The sequence below is a fragment of the Tachypleus tridentatus genome, chromosome 10 (assembly GCF_004210375.1).
Source record: "Tachypleus tridentatus isolate NWPU-2018 chromosome 10, ASM421037v1, whole genome shotgun sequence".
NCBI classification, from domain to species: domain Eukaryota; kingdom Metazoa; phylum Arthropoda; class Merostomata; order Xiphosura; family Limulidae; genus Tachypleus; species Tachypleus tridentatus.
Window position 1 is genome coordinate 23,460,082 of NC_134834.1, and position 23,990 is coordinate 23,484,071.

The 23,990-nt window shown below is 36.2% G+C and overlaps 1 protein-coding gene across 1 annotated transcript in view; it reads right to left on the reverse strand.

Annotated features, from left to right (window-relative positions):
- The window catches only part of LOC143228310 (O-acyltransferase like protein-like), a 412,295-nt gene that overhangs the window by 382,541 nt on the left and 5,764 nt on the right, over positions 1-23,990 (reverse strand). Inside the window, exon 4 of the mRNA XM_076459583.1 lies at positions 18,978-19,065. Coding sequence (XP_076315698.1) covers positions 18,978-19,065 — 88 coding nt within the window. The remainder of the gene's footprint in view (positions 1-18,977; positions 19,066-23,990) is intronic.

Here is a 23,990-nt window from a genome sequence, read left to right on the forward strand (position 1 = left end):
TAGTGGTGGGCTTGTTCTGATGAAATAACAGTTAGTGGTGGGCTTGTTCTGATAAAATAACAGTTAATGATGGGCTTGTTCTGATGAAATAACAGTTAGTGGTGGGCTTGTTTTGATGAAATAACAGTTAGTGGTGGGCTTGTTTTGATGAAATAACAATTAGTGGTGGGCTTGTTCTGATGAAATAACAATTAGTGGTGGGCTTGTTCTGATGAAATAACAGTTAGTGGTGGGCTTGTTCTGATGAAATAACAGTTAGTGGTGGGCTTGTTCTGATAAAATAACAGTTAATGATGGGCTTGTTTTGATGAAATAACAGTTAGTGGTGGGCTTGTTTTGATGAAATAACAGTTAGTGGTGGGCTTGTTTTCATGAAATAACAATTAGTGGTGGGCTTGTTCTGATGAAATAACAATTAGTGGTGGGCTTGTTCTGATGAAATAACAGTTAGTGGTGGGCTTGTTCTGATGAAATAACAGTTAGTGGTGGGCTTGTTCTGATAAAATAACAGTTAATGATGGGCTTGTTCTGATAAAATAACAGTTAATGATGGGCTTGTTTTGATGAAATAACAGTTAGTGGTGGGCTTGTTTTGATGAAATAACAGTTAGTGGTGGGCTTGTTCTGATGAAATAACAGTTAGTGATGGGCTTGTTTTGATGAAATAACAGTTAGTGGTGGACTTGTTTTGATGAAATAACAGTTAGTGGTGGGCTTGTTCTGATGAAATAACAGTTAGTGGTGGGCTTGTTCTGATGAAATAACAGTTAGTGGTGGGCTTGTTTTGATGAAATAACAGTTAGTGGTGGACTTTTTGTGATGAAATAACAGTCAGTGGTGGGCTTGTTCTGATGAAATAACAGTTAGTGGTGGGCTTTTTCTGATGAAATAACAGTTAGTGGTGGACTTGTTCTGATGAAATAACAGTTAGTGATGGGCTTTTTCTGATGAAATAACAGTTAGTGGTGGGCTTGTTCTGATGAAATAACAGTTAGTGGTGGGCTTGTTCTGATGAAATAACAGTTAGTGGTGGGCTTGTTTTGATGAAATAACAATTAGTGGTGGGCTTGTTCTGATGAAATAACAGTTAGTGGTGGGCTTGTTCTGATGAAATAACAGTTAGTGGTGGGCTTGTTCTGATGAAATAACAGTTAGTGGTGAGCTTTGTTTTGATGAAATAACAGTTAGTGGTGGGCTTGTTTTGATGAAATAACAGTTAGTGGTGGGCTTGTTTTGATGAAATAACAGTTAGTGGTGGGCTTGTTCTGATGAAATAACAGTTAGTGGTGGGCTTGTTCTGATGAAATAACAGTTAGTGGTGGGCTTGTTTTGATGAAATAACAATTAGTGGTGGGCTTGTTTTGATGAAATAACAATTAGTGGTGGGCTTGTTCTGATGAAATAACAGTTAGTGGTGGGCTTGTTCTGATGAAATAACAGTTAGTGGTGGGCTTGTTTTCAAGAAATAACAATTAGTGGTGGGCTTGTTCTGATGAAATAACAGTTAGTGGTGGGCTTGTTCTGATGAAATAACAGTTAGTGGTTGGCTTGTTCTGATAAAATAACAGTTAATGATGGGCTTGTTTCGATGAAATAACAGTTAGTGGTGGGCTTGTTTTGATGAAATAACAGTTAGTGGTGGGCTTGTTTTCATGAAATAACAATTAGTGGTGGGCTTGTTCTGATGAAATAACAATTAGTGGTGGGCTTGTTCTGATGAAATAACAGTTAGTGGTGGGCTTATTCTGATGAAATAATAGTTAGTGGTGGGCTTGTTCTGATAAAATAACAGTTAATGATGGGCTTGTTTTGATGAAATAACAGTTAGTGGTGGGCTTGTTTTGATGAAATAACAATTAGTGGTGGGCTTGTTCTGATGAAATAACAGTTAGTGGTGGGCTTGTTTTGATGAAATAACAGTTAGTGGTGGGCTTGTTTTCCTGAAATAACAATTAGTGGTGGGCTTGTTCTGATGAAATAACAGTTAGTGGTGGGCTTGTTCTGATGAAATAACAGTTAGTGGTTGGCTTGTTCTGATAAAATAACAGTTAATGATGGGCTTGTTTCGATGAAATAACAGTTAGTGGTGGGCTTGTTTTGATGAAATAACAGTTAGTGGTGGGCTTGTTTTCATGAAATAACAATTAGTGGTGGGCTTGTTCTGATGAAATAACAATTAGTGGTGGGCTTGTTCTGATGAAATAACAGTTAGTGGTGGGCTTATTCTGATGAAATAATAGTTAGTGGTGGGCTTGTTCTGATAAAATAACAGTTAATGATGGGCTTGTTTTGATGAAATAACAGTTAGTGGTGGGCTTGTTTTGATGAAATAACAATTAGTGGTGGGCTTGTTCTGATGAAATAACAGTTAGTGGTGGGCTTTTTCTGATGAAATAACAGTCAGTGGTGGGCTTGTTCTGATGAAATAACAGTTAGTGGTGGGCTTGTTCTGATGAAATAACAGTTAATGATGGGCTTGTTCTGATGAAATAACAGTTAATGGTTGGCTTGTTCTGATAAAATAACAGTTAATGATGGGCTTGTTTTGACGAAATAACAGATAATGGTGGACTTGTTTTGATGAAATAACAGTTAGTGGTGGGCTTGTTCTGATGAAATAACAGATAGTGGTGGGCTTGTTTTGATGAAATAACAGTTAGTGGTGGGCTTGTTTTGATGAAATAACAGTTAGTGGTGGACTTGTTCTGATGAAATAACAGTTAGTGATGGGCTTTTTCTGATGAAATAACAGTTAGTGGTGGGCTTGTTCTGATGAAATAACAGTTAGTGGTGGGCTTGTTCTGATAAAATAACAGTTAATGATGGGCTTGTTTTGATGAAATAACAGTTAGTGGTGAGCTTGTTGTGACGAAATAACAATTAATGGTGGGCTTGTTCTGATGAAATAACAGTTAGTGGTGGGCTTGTTCTGATGAAATAACAGTTAGTGGTGGGCTTGTTCTGATGAAATAACAGTTAGTGGTGGGCTTGTTCTGATAAAATAATAGTTAGTGGTAGGCTTGTTCTGATGAAATAACAGTTGGTGGTGGGTTTGTTCTGATAAAATAACAGTTAGTGGTGGGCTTGTTCTGATAAAATAACAGTTAGTGGTGGGCTTGTTTTGATGAAATAACAGTTAGTGGTGGGCTTGTTCTGATGAAATAACAGTTAATGGTGGGCTTGTTCTGATGAAATAACAGTTAGTGGTGGGCTTTTTCTGATGAAATAACAATCAGTGGTGGGCTTGTTCTGATGAAATAACAGTTAGTGGTGGGCTTGTTCTGATGAAATAACAGTTAGTGGTGGGTTTGTTCTGATAAAATAACAGTTAGTGGTGGGCTTGTTTTGATGAAATAACAGTTAGTGGTGGGCTTGTTTTGATGAAATAACAGTTAGTGGTGGGCTTGTTCTGATGAAATAACAGTTAGTGGTGGGCTTGTTCTGATGAAATAATAGTTAGTGGTAGGCTTGTTCTGATGAAATAACAGTTAGTGGTGGGCTTGTTTTGATGAAATAACAGTTAGTGGTGGACTTGTTCTGATGAAATAACAGTTAGTGATGGGCTTTTCTGATGAAATAACAATCAGTGGTGGGCTTGTTCTGATGAAATAACAGTTAGTGGTGGGCTTGTTCTGATGAAATAACAGTTAGTGGTAGGCTTGTTGTGACGAAATAACAGATAGTGGTGGGCTTGTTTTGATGAAATAACAGTTAGTGGTGGGCTTGTTCTGATGAAATAACAGTTAGTGGTGGGCTTGTTCTGATGAAATAACAGTTAGTGGTGGGCTTGTTCTGATGAAATAACAGTTAGTGGTGGGTTTGTTCTGATGAAATAACAGTTAGTGGTGGGCTTGTTTTTTATGAAATAACAGTTAGTGGTGGGCTTGTTTTCATGAAATAACAATTAGTGGTGGGCTTGTTCTGATGAAATAACAATTAGTGGTGGGCTTGTTCTGATGAAATAACAGTTAGTGGTGGGCTTATTCTGATGAAATAACAGTTAGTGGTGGGCTTGTTCTGATAAAATAACAGTTAATGATGGGCTTGTTTTGATGAAATAACAGTTAGTGGTGGGCTTGTTTTGATGAAATAACAATTAGTGGTGGGCTTGTTCTGATGAAATAACAGTTAGTGGTGGGCTTTTTCTGATGAAATAACAGTCAGTGGTGGGCTTGTTCTGATGAAATAACAGTTAATGATGGGCTTGTTTCGATGAAATAACAGTTAGTGGTGGGCTTGTTTTGATGAAATAACAGTTAGTGGTGGGCTTGTTTTGATGAAATAACAATTAGTGGTGGGCTTGTTCTGATGAAATAACAATTACTGGTGGGCTTGTTCTGATGAAATAACAGTTAGTGGTGGGCTTATTCTGATGAAATAATAGTTAGTGGTGGGCTTGTTCTGATAAAATAACAGTTAATGATGGGCTTGTTCTGATAAAATAACAGTTAATGATGGGCTTGTTTTGACGAAATAACAGATAGTGGTGGACTTGTTTTGATGAAATAACAGTTAGTGGTGTGCTTGTTCTGATGAAATAACAGTTAATGATGGGCTTGTTTTGACGAAATAACAGATAGTGGTGGACTTGTTTTGATGAAATAACAGTTAGTGGTGGGCTTGTTCTGATGAAATAACAGATAGTGGTGGGCTTGTTTTGATGAAATAACAGTTAGTGGTGGGCTTGTTTTGATGAAATAACAGTTAGTGGTGGACTTGTTCTGATGAAATAACAGTTAGTGATGGGCTTTTTCTGATGAAATAACAATCAGTGGTGGGCTTGTTCTGATGAAATAACAGTTAGTGGTGGGCTTTTCTGATTAAATAACAGTTAGTGGTGGGCTTGTTCTGATGAAATAACAGTTAGTGGTGAGCTTGTTTTGATGAAATAACAGTTAGTGGTGGACTTTTGTGATGAAATAACAGTCAGTGGTGGGCTTGTTCTGATGAAATAACAGTTAGTGATGGGCTTTTTCTGATGAAATAACAGTTAGTGGTGGACTTGTTCTGATGAAATAACAGTTAGTGATGGGCTTGTTCTGATGAAATAACAGTTAGTGGTGGGCTTGTTCTGATGAAATAACAGTTAGTGGTGGGCTTGTTCTGATGAAATAACAGTTAGTGGTGGGCTTGTTTTGATGAAATAACAATTAGTGGTGGGCTTGTTCTGATGAAATAACAGTTAGTGGTGGGCTTGTTCTGATGAAATAACAGTTAGTGGTGGCTTTGTTCTGATGAAATAACAGTTAGTGGTGAGCTTGTTTTGATGAAATAACAGTTAGTGGTAGGCTTGTTTTGATGAAATAACAGTTAGTGGTGGGCTTGTTTTGATGAAATAACAGTCAGTGGTGGGCTTGTTCTGATGAAATAACAGTTAGTGGTGGGCTTGTTCTGATGAAATAACAGTTAGTGGTGGGCTTGTTTTGATGAAATAACAATTAGTGGTGGGCTTGTTTTGATGAAATAACAATTAGTGGTGGGCTTGTTCTGATGAAATAACAGTTAGTGGTGGGCTTGTTCTGATGAAATAACAGTTAGTGGTGGGCTTGTTCTGATAAAATAACAGTTATGGATGGGCTTGTTTTGATGAAATAACAGTTAGTGGTGGGCTTGTTTTGATGAAATAACAGTGGTGGGCTTGTTCTGATGAAATAACAGTTAGTGGTGTGCTTGTTCTGATGAAATAACAGTTAGTGGTGAGCTTGTTTTGATGAAATAACAGTTAGTGGTGGGCTTGTTTTGATGAAATAACAGTTAGTGGTGGGCTTGTTTTCAAGAAATAACAATTAGTGGTGGGCTTGTTCTGATGAAATAACAGTTAGTGGTGGGCTTGTTCTGATGAAATAACAGTTAGTGGTTGGCTTGTTCTGATAAAATAACAGTTAATGATGGGCTTGTTTCGATGAAATAACTGTTAGTGGTGGGCTTGTTTTGATGAAATAACAGTTAGTGGTGGGCTTGTTTTCATGAAATAACAATTAGTGGTGGGCTTGTTCTGATGAAATAACAATTAGTGGTGGGCTTGTTCTGATGAAATAACAGTTAGTGGTGGGCTTATTCTGATGAAATAATAGTTAGTGGTGGGCTTGTTCTGATAAAATAACAGTTAATGATGGGCTTGTTTTGATGAAATAACAGTTAGTGGTGGGCTTGTTTTGATGAAATAACAATTAGTGGTGGGCTTGTTCTGATGAAATAACAGTTAGTGGTGGGCTTGTTTTGATGAAATAACAGTTAGTGGTGGGCTTGTTTTCCTGAAATAACAATTAGTGGTGGGCTTGTTCTGATGAAATAACAGTTAGTGGTGGGCTTGTTCTGATGAAATAACAGTTAGTGGTTGGCTTGTTCTGATAAAATAACAGTTAATGATGGGCTTGTTTCGATGAAATAACAGTTAGTGGTGGGCTTGTTTTGATGAAATAACAGTTAGTGGTGGGCTTGTTTTCATGAAATAACAATTAGTGGTGGGCTTGTTCTGATGAAATAACAATTAGTGGTGGGCTTGTTCTGATGAAATAACAGTTAGTGGTGGGCTTATTCTGATGAAATAATAGTTAGTGGTGGGCTTGTTCTGATAAAATAACAGTTAATGATGGGCTTGTTTTGATGAAATAACAGTTAGTGGTGGGCTTGTTTTGATGAAATAACAATTAGTGGTGGGCTTGTTCTGATGAAATAACAGTTAGTGGTGGGCTTTTTCTGATGAAATAACAGTCAGTGGTGGGCTTGTTCTGATGAAATAACAGTTAGTGGTGGGCTTGTTCTGATGAAATAACAGTTAATGATGGGCTTGTTCTGATGAAATAACAGTTAATGGTTGGCTTGTTCTGATAAAATAACAGTTAATGATGGGCTTGTTTTGACGAAATAACAGATAATGGTGGACTTGTTTTGATGAAATAACAGTTAGTGGTGGGCTTGTTCTGATGAAATAACAGATAGTGGTGGGCTTGTTTTGATGAAATAACAGTTAGTGGTGGGCTTGTTTTGATGAAATAACAGTTAGTGGTGGACTTGTTCTGATGAAATAACAGTTAGTGATGGGCTTTTTCTGATGAAATAACAGTTAGTGGTGGGCTTGTTCTGATGAAACAACAGTTAGTGGTGGGCTTGTTCTGATAAAATAACAGTTAATGATGGGCTTGTTTTGATGAAATAACAGTTAGTGGTGAGCTTGTTGTGACGAAATAACAATTAATGGTGGGCTTGTTCTGATGAAATAACAGTTAGTGGTGGGCTTGTTCTGATGAAATAACAGTTAGTGGTGGGCTTGTTCTGATGAAATAACAGTTAGTGGTGGGCTTGTTTTGATGAAATAACAGTTAGTGGTGGACTTGTTCTGATGAAATAACAGTTAGTGATGGGCTTTTTCTGATGAAATAACAATCAGTGGTGGGCTTGTTCTGATAAAATAATAGTTAGTGGTAGGCTTGTTCTGATGAAATAACAGTTGGTGGTGGGTTTGTTCTGATAAAATAACTGTTAGTGGTGGGCTTGTTCTGATAAAATAACAGTTAGTGGTGGGCTTGTTTTGATGAAATAATAGTTAGTGGTGGGCTTGCTCTAATGAAATAACAGTTAATGGTGGGCTTGTTCTGATGAAATAACAGTTACTGATGGGCTTTTTCTGATGAAATAACAATCAGTGGTGGGCTTGTTCTGATGAAATAACAGTTAGTGGTGGGTTTGTTCTGATGAAATAATAGTTAGTGGTGGGTTTGTTCTGATAAAATAATAGTTAGTGGTGGGCTTGTTTTGATGAAATAATAGTTAGTGGTGGGCTTGTTTTGATGAAATAATAGTTAGTGGTGGGCTTGCTCTAATGAAATAACAGTTAATGGTGGGCTTGTTCTGATGAAATAATAGTTAGTGGTAGGCTTGTTCTGATGAAATAATAGTTAGTGGTGGGCTTGTTTTGATGAAATAACAGTTAGTGGTGGACTTGTTCTGATGAAATAACAGTTAGTGATGGGCTTTTTCTGATGAAATAACAATCAGTGGTGGGCTTGTTCTGATGAAATAACAGTTAGTGGTGGGCTTGTTCTGATGAAATAACAGTTAGTGGTAGGCTTGTTGTGACGAAATAACAGATAGTGGTGGACTTGTTTTGATGAAATAACAGTTAGTGGTGGGCTTGTTCTGATGAAATAACAGTTAGTGGTGGGCTTGTTCTGATGAAATAACAGTTAGTGGTGGGCTTGTTCTGATGAAATAACAGTTAGTGGTGGGTTTGTTCTGATGAAATAACAGTTAGTGGTGGGCTTGTTTTGATGAAATAACAGTTAGTGGTGGGCTTGTTTTCATGAAATAACAATTAGTGGTGGGCTTGTTCTGATGAAATAACAATTAGTGGTGGGCTTGTTCTGATGAAATAACAGTTAGTGGTGGGCTTATTCTGATGAAATAATAGTTAGTGGTGGGCTTGTTCTGATAAAATAACAGTTAATGATGGGCTTGTTTTGATGAAATAACAGTTAGTGGTGGGCTTGTTTTGATGAAATAACAATTAGTGGTGGGCTTGTTCTGATGAAATAACAGTTAGTGGTGGGCTTTTTCTGATGAAATAACAGTCAGTGGTGGGCTTGTTCTGATGAAATAACAGTTAATGATGGGCTTGTTTCGATGAAATAACAGTTAGTGGTGGGCTTGTTTTGATGAAATAACAGTTAGTGGTGGGCTTGTTTTCATGAAATAACAATTAGTGGTGGGCTTGTTCTGATGAAATAACAATTACTGGTGGGCCCTTTCTGATGAAATAACAGTTAGTGGTGGGCTTATTCTGATGAAATAATAGTTAGTGGTGGGCTTGTTCTGATAAAATAACAGTTAATGATGGGCTTGTTCTGATAAAATAACAGTTAATGATGGGCTTGTTTTGACGAAATAACAGATAGTGGTGGACTTGTTTTGATGAAATAACAGTTAGTGGTGTGCTTGTTCTGATGAAATAACAGTTAATGATGGGCTTGTTTTGACGAAATAACAGATAGTGGTGGACTTGTTTTGATGAAATAACAGTTAGTGGTGGGCTTGTTCTGATGAAATAACAGATAGTGGTGGGCTTGTTTTGATGAAATAACAGTTAGTGGTGGGCTTGTTTTGATGAAATAACAGTTAGTGGTGGACTTGTTCTGATGAAATAACAGTTAGTGATGGGCTTTTTCTGATGAAATAACAATCAGTGGTGGGCTTGTTCTGATGAAATAACAGTTAGTGGTGGGCTTTTTCTGATTAAATAACAGTTAGTGGTGGGCTTGTTCTGATGAAATAACAGTTAGTGGTGAGCTTGTTTTGATGAAATAACAGTTAGTGGTGGACTTTTGTGATGAAATAACAGTCAGTGGTGGGCTTGTTCTGATGAAATAACAGTTAGTGATGGGCTTTTTCTGATGAAATAACAGTTAGTGGTGGACTTGTTCTGATGAAATAACAGTTAGTGATGGGCTTTTTCTGATGAAATATCAGTCGGTGGTGGGCTTGTTCTGATGAAATAACAGTTAGTGGTGGGCTTGTTCTGATGAAATAAGAGTTAGTGGTGGGCTTGTTTTGATGAAATAACAATTAGTGGTGGGCTTGTTCTGATGAAATAACAGTTAGTGGTGGGCTTGTTCTGATGAAATAACAGTTAGTGGTGTGCTTGTTCTGATGAAATAACAGTTAGTGGTGAGCTTGTTTTGATGAAATAACAGTTAGTGGTAGGCTTGTTTTGATGAAATAACTGTTAGTGGTGGGCTTGTTTTGATGAAATAACAGTCAGTGGTGGGCTTGTTCTGATGAAATAACAGTTAGTGGTGGGCTTGTTCTGATGAAATAACAGTTAGTGGTGGGCTTGTTTTGATGAAATAACAATTAGTGGTGGGCTTGTTTTGATGAAATAACAATTAGTGGTGGGCTTGTTCTGATGAAATAACAGTTAGTGGTGGGCTTGTTCTGATGAAATAACAGTTAGTGGTGGGCTTGTTCTGATAAAATAACAGTTAATGATGGGCTTGTTTTGATGAAATAACAGTTAGTGGTGGGCTTGTTTTGATGAAATAACAGTGGTGGGCTTGTTCTGATGAAATAACAGTTAGTGGTGTGCTTGTTCTGATGAAATAACAGTTAGTGGTGAGCTTGTTTTGATGAAATAACAGTTAGTGGTGGGCTTGTTTTGATGAAATAACAGTTAGTGGTGGGCTTGTTTTCAAGAAATAACAATTAGTGGTGGGCTTGTTCTGATGAAATAACAGTTAGTGGTGGGCTTGTTCTGATGAAATAACAGTTAGTGGTTGGCTTGTTCTGATAAAATAACAGTTAATGATGGGCTTGTTTCGATGAAATAACTGTTAGTGGTGGGCTTGTTTTGATGAAATAACAGTTAGTGGTGGGCTTGTTTTCATGAAATAACAATTAGTGGTGGGCTTGTTCTGATGAAATAACAATTAGTGGTGGGCTTGTTCTGATGAAATAACAGTTAGTGGTGGGCTTATTCTGATGAAATAATAGTTAGTGGTGGGCTTGTTCTGATAAAATAACAGTTAATGATGGGCTTGTTTTGATGAAATAACAGTTAGTGGTGGGCTTGTTTTGATGAAATAACAATTAGTGGTGGGCTTGTTCTGATGAAATAACAGTTAGTGGTGGGCTTGTTTTGATGAAATAACAGTTAGTGGTGGGCTTGTTTTCCTGAAATAACAATTAGTGGTGGGCTTGTTCTGATGAAATAACAGTTAGTGGTGGGCTTGTTCTGATGAAATAACAGTTAGTGGTTGGCTTGTTCTGATAAAATAACAGTTAATGATGGGCTTGTTTCGATGAAATAACAGTTAGTGGTGGGCTTGTTTTGATGAAATAACAGTTAGTGGTGGGCTTGTTTTCATGAAATAACAATTAGTGGTGGGCTTGTTCTGATGAAATAACAATTAGTGGTGGGCTTGTTCTGATGAAATAACAGTTAGTGGTGGGCTTATTCTGATGAAATAATAGTTAGTGGTGGGCTTGTTCTGATAAAATAACAGTTAATGATGGGCTTGTTTTGATGAAATAACAGTTAGTGGTGGGCTTGTTTTGATGAAATAACAATTAGTGGTGGGCTTGTTCTGATGAAATAACAGTTAGTGGTGGGCTTTTTCTGATGAAATAACAGTCAGTGGTGGGCTTGTTCTGATGAAATAACAGTTAGTGGTGGGCTTGTTCTGATGAAATAACAGTTAATGATGGGCTTGTTCTGATGAAATAACAGTTAATGGTTGGCTTGTTCTGATAAAATAACAGTTAATGATGGGCTTGTTTTGACGAAATAACAGATAATGGTGGACTTGTTTTGATGAAATAACAGTTAGTGGTGGGCTTGTTCTGATGAAATAACAGATAGTGGTGGGCTTGTTTTGATGAAATAACAGTTAGTGGTGGGCTTGTTTTGATGAAATAACAGTTAGTGGTGGACTTGTTCTGATGAAATAACAGTTAGTGATGGGCTTTTCTGATGAAATAACAGTTAGTGGTGGGCTTGTTCTGATGAAATAACAGTTAGTGGTGGGCTTGTTCTGATAAAATAACAGTTAATGATGGGCTTGTTTTGATGAAATAACAGTTAGTGGTGAGCTTGTTGTGACGAAATAACAATTAATGGTGGGCTTGTTCTGATGAAATAACAGTTAGTGGTGGGCTTGTTCTGATGAAATAACAGTTAGTGGTGGGCTTGTTCTGATGAAATAACAGTTAGTGGTGGGCTTGTTTTGATGAAATAACAGTTAGTGGTGGACTTGTTCTGATGAAATAACAGTTAGTGATGGGCTTTTTCTGATGAAATAACAATCAGTGGTGGGCTTGTTCTGATAAAATAATAGTTAGTGGTAGGCTTGTTCTGATGAAATAACAGTTGGTGGTGGGTTTGTTCTGATAAAATAACTGTTAGTGGTGGGCTTGTTCTGATAAAATAACAGTTAGTGGTGGGCTTGTTTTGATGAAATAATAGTTAGTGGTGGGCTTGTTCTGATGAAATAACAGTTAATGGTGGGCTTGTTCTGATGAAATAACAGTTACTGATGGGCTTTTCTGATGAAATAACAATCAGTGGTGGGCTTGTTCTGATGAAATAACAGTTAGTGGTGGGTTTGTTCTGATGAAATAATAGTTAGTGGTGGGTTTGTTCTGATAAAATAATAGTTAGTGGTGGGCTTGTTTTGATGAAATAATAGTTAGTGGTGGGCTTGTTTTGATGAAATAATAGTTAGTGGTGGGCTTGCTCTAATGAAATAACAGTTAATGGTGGGCTTGTTCTGATGAAATAATAGTTAGTGGTAGGCTTGTTCTGATGAAATAATAGTTAGTGGTGGGCTTGTTTTGATGAAATAACAGTTAGTGGTGGACTTGTTCTGATGAAATAACAGTTAGTGATGGGCTTTTTCTGATGAAATAACAATCAGTGGTGGGCTTGTTCTGATGAAATAACAGTTAGTGGTGGGCTTGTTCTGATGAAATAACAGTTAGTGGTAGGCTTGTTGTGACCAAATAACAGATAGTGGTGGACTTGTTTTGATGAAATAACAGTTAGTGGTGGGCTTGTTCTGATGAAATAACAGTTAGTGGTGGGCTTGTTCTGATAAAATAACAGTTAATGATGGGCTTGTTTTGATGAAATAACAGTTAGTGGTGAGCTTGTTGTGACGAAATAACAATTAGTGGTGGGCTTGTTCTGATGAAATAACAGTTAGTGGTGGGCTTGTTCTGATGAAATAACAGTTAGTGGTGGGCTTGTTCTGATGAAATAACAGTTAGTGGTGGACTTGTTCTGATGAAATAACAGTTAGTGGTGGGCTTGTTCTGATGAAATAACAGTTAGTGGTGGACTTGTTCTGATGAAATAACAGTTAGTGGTGGGCTTGTTCTGATGAAATAACAGTTAGTGGTGGGTTTGTTCTGATGAAATAACAGTTAGTGGTGGGCTTGTTTTGATGAAATAACAGTTAGTGGTGGGCTTGTTTTGATGAAATAACAGTTAGTGGTGGACTTGTTCTGATGAAATAACAGTTAGTGATGGGCTTTTTCTGATGAAATAACAATCAGTGGTGGGCTTGTTCTGATGAAATAACAGTTAGTGGTGGGCTTGTTCTGATGAAATAACAGTTAGTGGTGGGTTTGTTCTGATGAAATAACAGTTAGTGGTGGGCTTGTTTTGATGAAATAACAGTTAGTGGTGGGCTTGTTTTGATGAAATAACAGTTAGTGGTGGACTTGTTCTGATGAAATAACAGTTAGTGATGGGCTTTTTCTGATGAAATAACAATCATTGGTGGGCTTGTTCTGATGAAATAACAGTTAGTGGTGGGCTTGTTCTGATAAAATAACAGTTAGTGGTGGGCTTGTTTTGATGAAATAATAGTTAGTGGTGGGCTTGTTCTGATGAAATAACAGTTAATGGTGGGCTTGTTCTGATGAAATAACAGTTAGTGATGGGCTTTTTCTGATGAAATAACAATCAGTGGTGGGCTTGTTCTGATGAAATAACAGTTAGTGGTGGGTTTGTTCTGATGAAATAATAGTTAGTGGTGGGTTTGTTCTGATAAAATAATAGTTAGTGGTAGGCTTGTTCTGATGAAATAACAGTTAGTGGTGGGTTTGTTCTGATAAAATAACTGTTAGTGGTGGGCTTGTTCTGATAAAATAACAGTTAGTGGTGGGCTTGTTTTGATGAAATAACAGTTAGTGGTGGGCTTGTTCTGATGAAATAACAGTTAATGGTGGGCTTGTTCTGATGAAATAACAGTTACTGATGGGCTTTTTCTGATGAAATAACAATCAGTGGTGGGCTTGTTCTGATGAAATAACAGTTAGTGGTGGGCTTGTTTTGATGAAATAACAATTAGTGGTGGGCTTGTTTTGATGAAATAACAATTAGTGGTGGGCTTGTTCTGATGAAATAACAGTTAGTGGTGGGCTTGTTCTGATGAAATAACAGTTAGTGGTGGGCTTGTTCTGATAAAATAACAGTTAATGATGGGCTTGTTTTGATGAAATAACAGTTAGTGGTGGGCTTGTTTTGATGAAATAACAGTGGTGGGCTTGTTCTGATGAAATAACAGTTAGTGGTGTGCTTGTTCTGATGAAATAACAGTTAGTGGTGAGCTTGTTTTGATGAAATAACAGTTAGTGGTGGGCTTGTTTTGATGAAATAACAGTTAGTGGTGGGCTTGTTTTCAAGAAATAACAATTAGTGGTGGGCTTGTTCTGATGAAATAACAGTTAGTGGTGGGCTTGTTCTGATGAAATAACAGTTAGTGGTTGGCTTGTTCTGATAAAATAACAGTTAATGATGGGCTTGTTTCGATGAAATAACAGTTAGTGGTGGGCTTGTTTTGATGAAATAACAGTTAGTGGTGGGCTTGTTTTGATGAAATAACAATTAGTGGTGGGCTTGTTCTGATGAAATAACAATTAGTGGTGGGCTTGTTCTGATGAAATAACAGTTAGTGGTGGGCTTATTCTGATGAAATAATAGTTAGTGGTGGGCTTGTTCTGATAAAATAACAGTTAATGATGGGCTTGTTTTGATGAAATAACAGTTAGTGGTGGGCTTGTTTTGATGAAATAACAATTAGTGGTGGTCTTGTTCTGATGAAATAACAGTTAGTGGTGGGCTTGTTTTGATGAAATAACAGTTAGTGGTGGGCTTGTTTTCCTGAAATAACAATTAGTGGTGGGCTTGTTCTGATGAAATAACAGTTAGTGGTGGGCTTGTTCTGATGAAATAACAGTTAGTGGTTGGCTTGTTCTGATAAAATAACAGTTAATGATGGGCTTGTTTCGATGAAATAACAGTTAGTGGTGGGCTTGTTTTGATGAAATAACAGTTAGTGGTGGGCTTGTTTTCATGAAATAACAATTAGTGGTGGGCTTGTTCTGATGAAATAACAATTAGTGGTGGGCTTGTTCTGATGAAATAACAGTTAGTGGTGGGCTTATTCTGATGAAATAATAGTTAGTGGTGGGCTTGTTCTGATAAAATAACAGTTAATGATGGGCTTGTTTTGATGAAATAACAGTTAGTGGTGGGCTTGTTTTGATGAAATAACAATTAGTGGTGGGCTTGTTCTGATGAAATAACAGTTAGTGGTGGGCTTTTTCTGATGAAATAACAGTCAGTGGTGGGCTTGTTCTGATGAAATAACAGTTAGTGGTGGGCTTGTTCTGATGAAATAACAGTTAATGATGGGCTTGTTCTGATGAAATAACAGTTAATGGTTGGCTTGTTCTGATAAAATAACAGTTAATGATGGGCTTGTTTTGACGAAATAACAGATAATGGTGGACTTGTTTTGATGAAATAACAGTTAGTGGTGGGCTTGTTCTGATGAAATAACAGATAGTGGTGGGCTTGTTTTGATGAAATAACAGTTAGTGGTGGGCTTGTTTTGATGAAATAACAGTTAGTGGTGGACTTGTTCTGATGAAATAACAGTTAGTGATGGGCTTTTCTGATGAAATAACAGTTAGTGGTGGGCTTGTTCTGATGAAATAACAGTTAGTGGTGGGCTTGTTCTGATAAAATAACAGTTAATGATGGGCTTGTTTTGATGAAATAACAGTTAGTGGTGAGCTTGTTGTGACGAAATAACAATTAATGGTGGGCTTGTTCTGATGAAATAACAGTTAGTGGTGGGCTTGTTCTGATGAAATAACAGTTAGTGGTGGGCTTGTTCTGATGAAATAACAGTTAGTGGTGGGCTTGTTTTGATGAAATAACAGTTAGTGGTGGACTTGTTCTGATGAAATAACAGTTAGTGATGGGCTTTTTCTGATGAAATAACAATCAGTGGTGGGCTTGTTCTGATAAAATAATAGTTAGTGGTAGGCTTGTTCTGATGAAATAACAGTTGGTGGTGGGTTTGTTCTGATAAAATAACTGTTAGTGGTGGGCTTGTTCTGATAAAATAACAGTTAGTGGTGGGCTTGTTTTGATGAAATAATAGTTAGTGGTGGGCTTGCTCTAATGAAATAACAGTTAATGGTGGGCTTGTTCTGATGAAATAACAGTTACTGATGGGCTTTTTCTGATGAAATAACAATCAGTGGTGGGCTTGTTCTGATGAAATAACAGTTAGTGGTGGGTTTGTTCTGATGAAATAATAGTTAGTGGTGGGTTTGTTCTGATAAAATAATAGTTAGTGGTGGGCTTGTTTTGATGAAATAATAGTTAGTGGTGGGCTTGTTTTGATGAAATAACAGTTAGTGGTGGGCTTGTTCTAATGAAATAACAGTTAATGGTGGGCTTGTTCTGATGAAATAACAGTTAGTGGTAGGCTTGTTCTGATGAAATAATAGTTAGTGGTGGGCTTGTTTTGATGAAATAACAGTTAGTGGTAGACTTGTTCTGATGAAATAACAGTTAGTGATGGGCTTTTTCTGATGAAATAACAATCAGTGGTGGGCTTGTTCTGATGAAATAACAGTTAGTGGTGGGCTTGTTCTGATGAAATAACAGTTAGTGGTAGGCTTGTTGTGACGAAATAACAGATAGTGGTGGACTTGTTTTGATGAAATAACAGTTAGTGGTGGGCTTGTTCTGATGAAATAACAGTTAGTGGTGGGCTTGTTCTGATAAAATAACAGTTAATGATGGGCTTGTTTTGATGAAATAACAGTTAGTGGTGAGCTTGTTGTGACGAAATAACAATTAGTGGTGGGCTTGTTCTGATGAAATAACAGTTAGTGGTGGGCTTGTTCTGATGAAATAACAGTTAGTGGTGGGCTTGTTCTGATGAAATAACAGTTAGTGGTGGACTTGTTCTGATGAAATAACAGTTAGTGGTGGGCTTGTTCTGATGAAATAACAGTTAGTGGTGGACTTGTTCTGATGAAATAACAGTTAGTGGTGGGCTTGTTCTGATGAAATAACAGTTAGTGGTGGGTTTGTTCTGATGAAATAATAGTTAGTGGTGGGCTTGTTTTGATGAAATAACAGTTAGTGGTGGGCTTGTTTTGATGAAATAACAGTTAGTGGTGGACTTGTTCTGATGAAATAACAGTTAGTGATGGGCTTTTTCTGATGAAATAACAATCAGTGGTGGGCTTGTTCTGATGAAATAACAGTTAGTGGTGGGCTTGTTCTGATGAAATAACAGTTAGTGGTGGGTTTGTTCTGATGAAATAACAGTTAGTGGTGGGCTTGTTTTGATGAAATAACAGTTAGTGGTGGGCTTGTTTTGATCAAATAACAGTTAGTGGTGGACTTGTTCTGATGAAATAACAGTTAGTGATGGGCTTTTTCTGATGAAATAACAATCATTGGTGGGCTTGTTCTGATGAAATAACAGTTAGTGGTGGGCTTGTTCTGATAAAATAACAGTTAGTGGTGGGCTTGTTTTGATGAAATAATAGTTAGTGGTGGGCTTGCTCTAATGAAATAACAGTTAATGGTGGGCTTGTTCTGATGAAATAACAGTTACTGATGGGCTTTTTCTGATGAAATAACAATCAGTGGTGGGCTTGTTCTAATGAAATAACAGTTAGTGGTGGGTTTGTTCTGATGAAATAATAGTTAGTGGTGGGTTTGTTCTGATAAAATAATAGTTAGTGGTAGGCTTGTTCTGATGAAATAACAGTTAGTGGTGGGTTTGTTCTGATAAAATAACTGTTAGTGGTGGGCTTGTTCTGATAAAATAACAGTTAGTGGTGGGCTTGTTTTGATGAAATAATAGTTAGTGGTGGGCTTGCTCTAATGAAATAACAGTTAATGGTGGGCTTGTTCTGATGAAATAACAGTTAGTGATGGGCTTTTTTCTGATGAAATAACAATTAGTGGTGGGCTTGTTCTGATGAAATAACAGTTAGTGGTGGGTTTGTTCTGATGAAATAATAGTTAGTGGTGGGTTTGTTCTGATAAAATAATAGTTAGTGGTGGGCTTGTTTTGATGAAATAATAGTTAGTGGTGGGCTTGTTTTGATGAAATAATAGTTAGTGGTGGGCTTGCTCTAATGAAATAACAGTTAATGGTGGGCTTGTTCTGATGAAATAATAGTTAGTGGTAGGCTTGTTCTGATGAAATAATAGTTAGTGGTGGGCTTGTTCTGATGAAATAACAGTTTCTGTGAGGGTGGGAATATTCTCTTATAAGCAATCTGTATTCTTAAATAGGTCAAACAAACAGTAATTCCACAAATATATTATTATATTTCTACGATGTTGAATAATATTCTATGTTTAAATAGTTTAATTCGTTAAATGGGGGAAGGAAAACCAACAATAACGTGTAAATATGGATGCATAAGCCAACTATATTTGTGAAAGATAAATTAATAAAACCTGTTATGATTGAAATATATGGGTGAAGCCAATAACTACATGAGTGGAGATTGAAGATAATCGAATAATAATATGTGTTAATGTCGGTGGACACAGGGGCGTAGATCCTGGGGGGCAGAGGGTATACATCACCCCTTCATTTTAGGTGGGGGAATGGTGCATACATTCATCCCCCCCTACAATTTGGTCTGTTGAATTGTTTTATTGCATTACAGGCCTACAAATTTTGTGTTTGTTCTTGTGATTTTCGTGTTCTTACCAATCGCATTACATAATTAGGCCTAGATGTAGGCTTTTTCAGTAGCCGAAATGTACATCTTTAATATAGGCGTGCTTCTAAGCTTTTCGATCTAAGCAATAGTTCATAAGTATCAGTCAGTAGGCCTAAGTATACATGCAAGTATCGTGGCAACAAGATTACTCTGTGACTGCATGTTTATAGCTTTCAGGTTCACGTAATCAGAGATTACCAATTTACAATAACGTGTTAAAAATCTGAACCTATTCGTTAAAATGAAACATAGGAGGAACCGAAAACAGTAAGTAGAAATTTTAAAAAGAATGAAGCAAACTAAATGGTTAAAGTTGTTCCATTATTGAAGGACGTGAAATAGAATATCCTAGGGTTCTAGCAAAGCCATCGTGTGTTCCATGTTGCAAGTAAAGTTCTAATGTAAGAGAGCTAGTTACTCACAGAGATACAGCCTGCCGAGCTGTCACTTGGACAGGTGTCTTCACTTCACAGTTCTGAACATTTCCTCTTAGTCGTAACCAGTTGCTTGCTGTAACATAAAAATATTCTAGAACGTGACACAAACTCTTTCACAGACGTCAAACAGAGGATATTGTGGGGAGTGTAACATGAGAATCTGTATCTTTACCAAGCGCTTAACAGTTTGATTACATGTATACGTCTTTCCTTTTTACAATACCCCCCATCTACCCCTCAGGGCATTGTTATGGTTCTAGTGTTTTAACAGTATCATAGTTTACGATTCTAAGTTTTGAAATGCTTATAAAGTCACCTACGTTTTTCTTACTAAAGACATTTACCTTTAATTTTCGGTTCTAGAATTTTCTTTCTTTCTTAGAGACATATTACTACCAGAACCAGTTTATTAACTCATTGCCCTATTCGAATTTTATTGTGGAAACTCGGGTAATAATGTTGGTGGTATAAGTTATGTTAACCTTATATTTCAAGATATATCTTCGTAAACGTAAACTGTCATGTTTCGTTTTTACACATTTAAAGCGAAAGTTGAAAAACAAACAACCACGCGCACGTAACTTTACCACTGCTTTTAATATTCATACCAGCTGTCCTCAGATTCATTTTTTTGCTTCAAGTGGGATTCACGTTATCGCAAATCATTCTTACATTTCTTTTATTCAAATATTTACATTTGTATGCTTAATTTAAAACTTCGTTATAAGGAAATGTAGATGAGGGAAAACAAGCTAGTTGACTGTAGGTAACGCAGTGGTGAGGCTTTGTTTTGTTTGTAGTTACGCGCAAGGCTGCACGTGCTCTACTCATTTTGAATATCGAAAACCGCTGAATCTTTAGGATAATGAGATAAAATGGAGAGAACGTGACATTATTCTATAAAACCTGAAGCTCAGAAACTTAATCAATAATGGGCATAAGTTAGGTCTTGGAAATTAAACAGATACATAACTGCGTTAGCAATAGTTTGGAAAAATATATCTTTTTTTTTAGAATCTTGTTTGTGAAATTTTTGAATAAATTTTAATATCGTTTATTTCGTGAATTCAAAATAATATTTTTTTTTCTTTTGGAAAAGTTATTGAAAATAACATAAGACAAGAACTGAATTTATTGGGTTTAGCTAATATCAACGTTTGGTCAAATTGAAGTATTTTAACACGTCTGGTTGCAACACTTAAGACAGCTGGAGAGTAAAAAGTTGTGTTCTGTTCGAGACTTTAAATAATTCAAACAATAAATAAACTTGTCTTAACGTTCATTACAATATAATAAATGTAACGTTAATAAACAAGCACGAACAATGAACACAAAGACTGGATGGTGCTTGAAAGAATGTTATTTTTAAAAGACAAAACCAAACAATGCCATCTAGTTTCTTATATTGTCAGTTCTTTCCTCTGTCTTGTTATATTTGAATACCTTATGCAATCAAGACATTAAGCTTGTTTGTTTGTTTTTTTTAATTTCGCGCAAAGCTACTCGAGGGCTATCTGCGCTACCCGTCCCTTTATTTAGCAGTGTAAGACTAGAGGGAAGGCAGCTAGTCATCACCACCTACCGCCAACTCTTGGGCTACTTTTTTACCAACGAATAGTGGGATTGACCGGTACATTATAACGCCCCCAGGGCTGAACGGGCGAGCATGTCTGGTGCGACCGAGATTCGAACCCGCGATCCTCAGATTACATTAAGCACGAATTTACAAATTGCTATTGTAGAAATTTAATATAATTTTCACGATAAAATATTTTACTTTCCTATTGGATTCCCTTCATTTGAAATATATATTCATTACACATGAACATTTGTTTGGCTTTGTTTTCCTTTTATGAATTACTTCCACGTTCGGATAAGCTTGTTTGTACTTTAGTTAGACTTATTGTGTCATGTTTTTCGGAAGTTAATGTCATGTTTTTCAGAAGTTAATGTCATGTTGAAGTCATGTTGGACTTATTTCGTTCTTCTTTCAGTTAATGTTTAACTGATAAGTTTTGTGGTTTGAATTTAAATACAAATGAAATAACTGAGGGGGTCCAGAGAGGATTGGTGAAGAGTCCTGACGAAAACCACTTAAGATGGTATGGAATGTTCAACATAAGGAAATTCTTCAAAGGGTATTTTTCCTGCATAAGGAATCGAATGCTTGTTGAAACACAGACCTTTCAAAAACCACTCTTACGTGTTATTTTCCTTTACAGAGATTGCTGGAAAGTACTGTTGTTGTTTTTTCCAAAGAAGTTTTGGTTAGAAGAATAAGGTTGAACGAGCAAAACTCTGTTCGTGATACTTTAGAATGGAAAGTTTATCACCTGGAAGATGAGTTAATAGAAAACGACGTCAGGCCTTGGAGCAAAAAGGAACTAAAATTTAGAATTATATATAAGACATTTGGTAAAAAAATGAAAACGTGTTATGTCGTGGAAATTCATGTATACAGGGTGAGCCAAAAGTAGGTGGACAGCATTTGGAATAGGTTTATGTATCGGTTATATTAATGCAATTGTATATTATAACTATGTTGCAACTATATTATTTGTGTTATATAATTACAATTGTATAATTACATTTGTTTTAATTTAATCTGTTTTCTTTTTTTTTAGATTGTTAATAGAACCCATAATGTCAAATACTTTAAATACAGATAAAAGAATATGGGTGTTAAAAGAGTATTGGAAATCTCAAAATACTGAAACTGTAAGGAGAAAGTGGGTTGAAACATTTGATACTCCAGCTCCAAAAAGACAAACCATTTACCGTATCCGTGACAAATTCGACGCCACTGGCTCAATCCTTAATGCTGCTAAAACTGGTCGACCCAAAACAGTCTGTACAGAGAATAATAAGCAACGTATTGCCGATGCATTTGTTCAAAGTCCAAACAAATCCACCAGAAGAGCTTCTATGGAATTGAACATACCACAAACCTCTATTAGGCGAATTATAACGCAAATTGGGTTGAAACCCTATCGACCACAACTAATTCATGGCTTATTGGAGGATGATCCAGACAGGCGACTGCAATTTAGTGAAAGTATGCTGAACAAGATTGAAGAAAACCCAGGAATTTTAGATAACATTGTGTGGAGTGATGAAGCTTCTTTTAAATTATCCGGTCATGTCAATAGACATAATTGTGTTTACTGGTATAGTGAGAACATGCATTTAACATTAGAACAACAGCTAAATCAGCCTGGTGTCAATGTTTGGGGTGGTATTTCAAGCTCTGGTGTTTATGGACCATTTTTTTCGGACGGAACAATTACAGGAGATAAGTATCTCGAAATTCTAAGGAATCAAGTTGTTCCCCAGTTACAGCAACAACCTAATTTACATGACTTTTATTTTCAACAAGATGGGGCCCCTCCACATTATTCCAAAGGAGTTCGTGAGTATCTGGATGAAACATTTCCATTGAAATGGATTGGTCGAAGAGGTCCAATCGATTGGCCGGCACGTTCACCGGACTTGACCCCTATGTATTTTTTATTTTTGGGAGTACTCAAGGAAAAAATTTATAGTCAAAAACCAAGAAGTGTCGGTGATTTAAAAAATTACATAAGAGATGCATTTCAAGAAATTAATGTCCAGAGTGACTTGTGCAAAATGTTTGTCGAAGCGTAAGAGGTAGACTTCAAAGCTGTGTAAATCAAGAAGGAAAACAATTTGAGCATTTGCGTTAATAAATAATATTTTATTTTCATTAATATAATTGTCTTATTACATATAGTTGTACGTATACGTGATCTCTAAATAAATGTTTTTTTACTGTCCACCTACTTTTGGCTCACCCTGTATATATAACAAATTAAAATGATGCAATAATAGATAAGGTAGTAATGGGAGAGAAGACATTTAATGGCATTACAGATGTTAAACACAGGATTAAGTTTTCAGGTCAAAAAGTTGAAGCCCAAAAGAATTATTTCTCAACAAACAAAGTAAGTCCATTATGATTATAAGCTTTGGAATGGAGATAAAAATACAGAAAAAAACATATTGCTCTAATAAACAAAAAACAAATGAAGCTATGATGCAAACTTTTGCCATGGACGAAAGATTATAATCACAGAACTATAATTTTATATCGTGAGAAAAGAAAATAATAACTGAATTTTCCTTGTTGGGGACATGCTTCGAACGTATAATACCTTTTTTTGGGATCATGGTGACCTTACACAATTATTATTGAAATTCTTACTGTCTTATTAGTGCTTACCAAAAGAAAAAAAAATACGTTTTTAAAGTTTTATTTTGGTAAAGATTGTTAAGTGACACTGATAGTTCACATAGAGTACTGAGTGTATAATATTACACTGATAGTTCACATAGAGTACTGAGTGTATAATATTTTTTCACAATAACGTGTTTTTCTTCCTTAGTATTCAACCATAAAGAATGCAATTATCTGTCGGGATTCTAAAACTACAAAACGTAAAAATGACTATGAATACTATAAAATATAAAAAATACAGAAGGAAATAAATAAACATATTTAAAGCTATATATATGTGTGTGTAGTAAATAGGCTTAACGTCTACAGTCAGCAGTGTCACTTGGAACCTCTGATTGAGTACTACAAAAGCCAAACCAATGAGAAAATAACACTATAAAGATATTGCAGTAACGATTGGTGTTTAAAGTTCTACTTAGAAAAATGAACCATTTTACCAGTTTAACGATACTCAGCGTTTTAGAGCCATTAACAAATATAATTAGATAAGATTGAGAACAGCCATTACCTCATAATAATAATAACAAACACACTTAGATAAAATGTACAACAGCCATAATACATAACAATTATAACCACACTTAGATAAAATATAGAACAGACATTACCTCATAATAATAATAATAAACACATTTAGATAAAATGTAGAACAGCCATTACCTCATACATAACAGTTACAACCACATTTAAATAAGCTTAAGAACAAACAAGACTTCACAAATAATAATTTAAAACATATTTAG